The 6000-nt window shown below is 47.4% G+C and overlaps 1 protein-coding gene across 1 annotated transcript in view; it reads left to right on the forward strand.

Annotated features, from left to right (window-relative positions):
- SHPRH (SNF2 histone linker PHD RING helicase) overlaps positions 1-6000 on the forward strand; it is a 107798-nt gene that overhangs the window by 80577 nt on the left and 21221 nt on the right. The window contains exon 24 of the mRNA XM_075596539.1: positions 279-350. Coding sequence (XP_075452654.1) covers positions 279-350 — 72 coding nt within the window. The remainder of the gene's footprint in view (positions 1-278; positions 351-6000) is intronic.

Here is a 6000-nt window from a genome sequence, read left to right on the forward strand (position 1 = left end):
TATGGAGGTAAGTATGTCTAGAAGCAGCAGGTTCCAAGGCGATTAAATGAATGCGGTTCAACTCCGGAGACGACCTTCCCACTTAGTACATAAACAAACAGAGAAACCCCCTAGGTAAAAATGCCCCTTTAACCCCAATTTGAACAGGTCATGTACTATACCTTTTGATCTTTTTTATTGCACTGATTGAGCATATTGCATTATGGTAATTTTCCTGAACCTTTAAAAAAAAGAAAAATGCAATTAATAATAAAATATGTTTCTTTTTTTTCTTGTAGTCTCAGGATAAAACTACTGGAGGAGTGAATCCTGAGCCCTGTCCAATATGTGCGAAGAATCTAGGAAAACAGGTAATATTAGCATCCCTATAAAATCAGTCATTTTTTTTATTGCCTATAAATAATCATAACTTTGTAAGTGCTAATGAGATCTATATTTCTACTCTGAGTTTCTTAGAACAAAAGAGAGAAATGCCCAGTGCTAGATCCAAAGTAACAAAATATGTAGTACAATAATTCAGTGCTAATATTCTCATAAGTAAGCATCATTTAGTTAAACCCTTTGGCCAAAGCGTTGTAAGCCTGCAGCCAACGTCACGGCATGACCAATTTGGAGGTCCTAACACTACCTGGTAAATTCCTCATTTACCTCTGCTGGAGTGAGAATGACTACAGTGGGTCTGTCGTACACAGGAACGTGATAAAACCTGCTAATTGGAATGTGGGGCGGGGCGAGCTTAAACACTGGGAGGAGGGTTTTGGGGTTTTTGAGCTTGCTGGGATTGTGATTATTAATTTTGATTTTCTTAGAGCCTAAACTCAACACTTTAGATGAATTGAGGTAGTTTCCTTAAATGTATATACAGATGTAGCCCCTTATTTTCCGCACAGCCGTATGGGGAAGGAGGAACAGCTGCTGCCAAAGTGTTTTATTTCAGGATTTATTTTATTTTCATTTATAAAATGTTTTACCAGGAAGTAATACATTGAGAGTTACCTCCTCATTTTCAAGTATGTCCTGGGCACCGAGCTATAACATTACATGGTTACATTAAATGAACAGGGTTTTACAGTCAATTCACAGACATTTCATGGACAGATAGAGTTGGAAAATTGGGTACAGGGGATAAAAGTTCTGGTGAGTTTCAGATTGAAATAGAGAAGCTTTAACATCACCGAACAGCAGCAAATTGACATCCACACAGTACAAGCAAAAGCAGATATTAACCCTTAGCACCCTGGTTCTGTGCAGAGGGGAGCAGCTCTTGGGGAACCCAATCAGGCATCCACCATTGGGGCAACGCAGATGTACACTGAAGGGCTTCAGATTGAATGGATGTTGACAGCGTCCCCCACAATCCTTTTTCCCCAGTAAAGGGAAAGTAAAATTGTGTGTGTGTGCCACAGTCACATGGTACACCAGCCAATCGTATTGGGGGTGTACCATTTGACACTCAAATGTGACATCGCAGTCCTTATATAAGGCCTGTTCCATCTCATTTGAGCATAAGAATGGACTTCTAAGTGTGTGTCTTCAATGTGTGTTTTGTGGGTGTGGTGGAGAGGTGCAGAGTGTTTTGTGTGTGTGTGTGTGTATATATATATATATATATATATATATATATATATATATATATATATATACACACACACACACACACACACACACACACATATATATATATATATATATATATATATATATATATATATATATATATATATAAGGACAGAGCGCACGCCCCATAGCGTAAAATAATAACAATTTATTGGGGGGGGGGTGGGAGAGGGAAGGGGATAAGAATCGCACTCACAAGATTTCAAATATAAAAGCACGATTGTGAATAAATATCACTGCCAAGCTGAAAAATCACTGCAATCCATGGATAGTGTCCACCGGAAAGATGATGCTCTGTGCTTGTAGTCTGTCTGAATCGTAAACCACCTGGTGTAGCCTTTCCGTGGGTTTTCTGCTGCTCAGCTGGGTGTTTAGTCCACTGGAGTTTTGCTGCCCATATATAAGGATCACCAAATCCCAAGGATATAAACAGAGTAAAAATAATAGCATTTATGAGATATACTCAATCGCCTTGAAGCTGTGAAGGGAATGTATCAGCCTGTCCGGTTGGTGCCACCTCTGGTGTATCCGTTGGTTCAGCAAGGTGCACTGGAGCCACCGCAGCCAGATGATGTAATAATTAGCAACACGGTCAGAGACTCCCTCCAGATACACCTCCCACAGCTCTCACTGCTCACCAGCAGGCAACTGCAAAACCGGAAGCGACAGCAGTCCCAAGCAAAATAGCAACAGCTCCAAGGTACTCTCTCCGTTCGTGCAGTAATGTCAGCCACAAACTCGCCTCTTTGGGAAACGCCCTACGTTTTTCGTCACTAAGGATCATCCCTGACGAAGTCCTTAGTGACGAAATGCGTAGTGCGTTTCATTCTCTTGTTTAGCCCCTGTCCTGTCTCACCTATGTAGTAGCAGCCCCCTGGGCATTTCATGCACATGATGAGGTACACGACATTGCTGGAGGAACAGGTGAACCCTCCTCTGATTTTGTATTCCCGATTCTTGTGTGGTATTTGTATTGTGTCCGCTGTGTAGAGCATTGCGCAGGTTTTGCATCTTGGGTCCTGGCATGGTTTTGTCCCGCATTCAGTTGTACTGCTGAATACTTTACTCCTCACCATAATATTCTTGAGATTATGGGGTTGTCTGTATGATAATAAGGGTGCTTCTTGGAAGACCTGTTGCAGTCTTGTATCTTCCTGGAGGATGGGTTGTAGTTTCCTGGCGATCTTGGACAGGACAGGGGCTAAACAAGAGAATGAACCTGCATCGCCACAGCATCACACGCGGAACAAGAGACAGTCCTGTTGGCGAACATTTCTCTGACTCTGGCCATAAGATGAACGATCTGAGGGTTGCCATACTCAAAGGTAATCTTAAAACCCCGAAAGAGAGACGGTTGCATGAATACAAATTTATGCAACTGTTCGGGACACTTAGCAGTGGCCTAAACAGAGATCGAAATTTTATGAGTCATTACTGACACTAGCGAACTCTCTTCCCATGAGCGCTAAAGGCCATGTCTGTACATACTGTGCTATATGTATGCACACACAGCTGTCTCTCACACATACTAATACTCCTTATTTTTCCATCCATATACACCAATAGGGACCACATAGTATCCACACACACTTTTAGTTGTGCTACAAACTCTCACATTTCCACACCCACCCACACCATTTATATCCCTCTCACTCCACACACACCTTGTGTAGAGCACTGTTTATACTGTGGGCTCTCCATTCATTTTTATTCACACTGATACATATACACCCTCTTTCTTCACTTGCTTTCAGTTACCCTTTGACACCTCTAGCCATAAAACACATCCACACCGGGGGAAAGAGAAGCACAGATAACATTCCAAGAGAGGATACAATGGCGGATTTCGGCGCAACTGCGCATGTCTGACTCATGTAATATATAAATAAACAATATGTAGGACTTACCAGTAGAGTCCTAAAAATCCGCATTATGGAACATCTTAGATTAATTAAAAAACACGACACTACACATCCGGTACCATTGCATTTTAATGTCTGTCCGTTGGGTTCTGTGGAGAATTTCAAATGTTGTGCCATTGAACACATTGTGCTACCACCTCGAGGAGGGGATAGATTAAAGATTTTACATCAGAGAGAGGCACACTGGATACACACACTTAATTCTCTGCAGCCCAACGGACTGAACATTGATTGGGATCTACGTTGTTTTCTTTAATTTTAATTAATGAATATTAAGATGTAATGCCCCTAGAGTGAGGGCATACAGTTTATTAGATTTTCCTCTGTAACTATTTCCTACTGCCTATCTCCATCACTCTCTCCCTCCCCCCTCACCTTTCCTTGCTCTCCCCCCCCCCCCTCCACCTTTGCCCCCCCCCCTGCCCCCTCCCCCCCCCCCTCTCCCCCCTCTCCCCCCTCCCCCCCCCCATCTTTCCCTTATTCAAACACCTGGTTGGAGCCCAATTTATGATGTGTAATCAGCTTAATAATTTACTTAGTAAATATTTCTAATATATGTGTTTGAGTATAATTGTATGCATATACATAATGAAAGAGCATAAGCTGTTACTGCAATCTATGGGACTCAAACAAGGCACTAGCAGTGTTTGCAGCAACTTTTTATTTATTTTTATATATCTCCAATGACTGGCCTGAGTTTAAACAGCATATGGTTTATTAAAATGCTATTACATTGTCATAAGTTTAATAATGAAATAAGTATATAGTACTGGTTACTTGATTGACAACATGTGTGACAGGCAAAAGCATTGGAGGGGTTAATGTTTTAATGTCTATGTACCCGTTTTCGCGGGCTTTTCTGTATTTAAGTAGGCAGCTTCCGCTTCTCCCCACTCCAAGACGAAGCCCTATTCCTAAGGGTGAAACGCGTTGAGGGGGAGAATGCGGTGTTAGCCCTTGTGTGTTGGATCAATAAAGTTCTTTGAAATAAAAAAAACAACGAAATCCGCCATTGTATCCTGACTTCCTTCTGACGGTGGCACGCGTGTCTCCTCCTCCTCCATAGTATCCTCTTGTATAATTGTGTCAGCTCCTTACAAGACCTGCACTGATCCGGCCATGGAGGAGTTTGTACAGATGCTTGAGGTGGGGGGAATTTAATACACTTTAAATATTTATATATACACTGGTACATCTTTCCCCCTCTCTCCGGCGCTCCCGCTGCCCGCACGGGACCTAACATACTCTAATAGGCCGGGGTGCTTCTCCCCCCCCCCCTTCCTCCGGTGCTACCGCTGCCCGCGCGGGTCTGCAGATGTTGCAGTAGCCGGGGCTTTTCTCTCCCCCCCCCCCCTCCCTCCGGTGCTACCGCTGCCCGCGCGGGTCTGCAGATGTTGCAGTAGCCGGGGCTTTTCTCTCCCCCCCCTCCCTCCGGTGCTACCGCTGCCCGCGCGGGTCTGAAGATGTTGCAGTAGCCGGGGCTTTTCTCTCCCCCCCCCTCCCTCCGGTGCTACCGCTGCCCGCGCGGGTCTGCAGATGTTGCAGTAGCCGGGGCTTTTCTCTCTCTCCCCCCCCCTCCCTCCGGTGCTACCGCTGCCCGCGCGGGTCTGCAGATGTTGCAGTAGCCGGGGCTTTTCTCTCTCCCCCCCCCTCCCTCCGGTGCTACCGCTGCCCGCGCGGGTCTGCAGATGTTGCGGTAGCCGGGGCTTTTCTCTCTCCCCCCCCCTCCCTCCGGTGCTACCGCTGCCCGCGCGGGTCTGAAGATGTTGCAGTAGCCGGGGCTTTTCTCTCCCCCCCCCTCCCTCCGGTGCTACCGCTGCCCGCGCGGGTCTGCAGATGTTGCAGTAGCCGGGGCTTTTCTCTCTCCCCCCCCTCCCTCCGGTGCTACCGCTGCCCGCGCGGGTCTGAAGATGTTGCAGTAGCCGGGGCTTTTCTCTCTCTCCCCCCCCCCCTCCCTCCGGTGCTACCGCTGCCCGCGCGGGTCTGCAGATGTTGCAGTAGCCGGGGCTTTTCTCTCTCCCCCCCCCTCCCTCCGGTGCTACCGCTGCCCGCGCGGGTCTGAAGATGTTGCAGTAGCCGGGGCTTTTCTCTCCCCCCCCCCCCCCTCCGGTGCTACCGCTGCCCGCGCGGGTCTGCAGATGTTGCAGTAGCCGGGGCTTTTCTCTCTCCCCCCCCTCCCTCCGGTGCTACCGCTGCCCGCGCGGGTCTGAAGATGTTGCAGTAGCCGGGGCTTTTCTCTCTCTCCCCCCCCTCCCTCCGGTGCTACCGCTGCCCGCGCGGGTCTGAAGATGTTGCAGTAGCCGGGGCTTTTCTCTCTCCCCCCTCCTTCCTCCGGTGCTGCCGCTGCCCGCGCGGGTCTGCAGGAAGTAGCAGGATGTTTCTCCTCTCTCCCCTCCGCGCACGTCCCTTCCCGTGTGTGTGTGTGGGTGGGTATGAGAGTGAGATTGAGTGTTTGTGTGTG

The sequence above is a fragment of the Ascaphus truei genome, chromosome 4 (assembly GCF_040206685.1).
Source record: "Ascaphus truei isolate aAscTru1 chromosome 4, aAscTru1.hap1, whole genome shotgun sequence".
Lineage (NCBI taxonomy): Eukaryota > Metazoa > Chordata > Amphibia > Anura > Ascaphidae > Ascaphus > Ascaphus truei.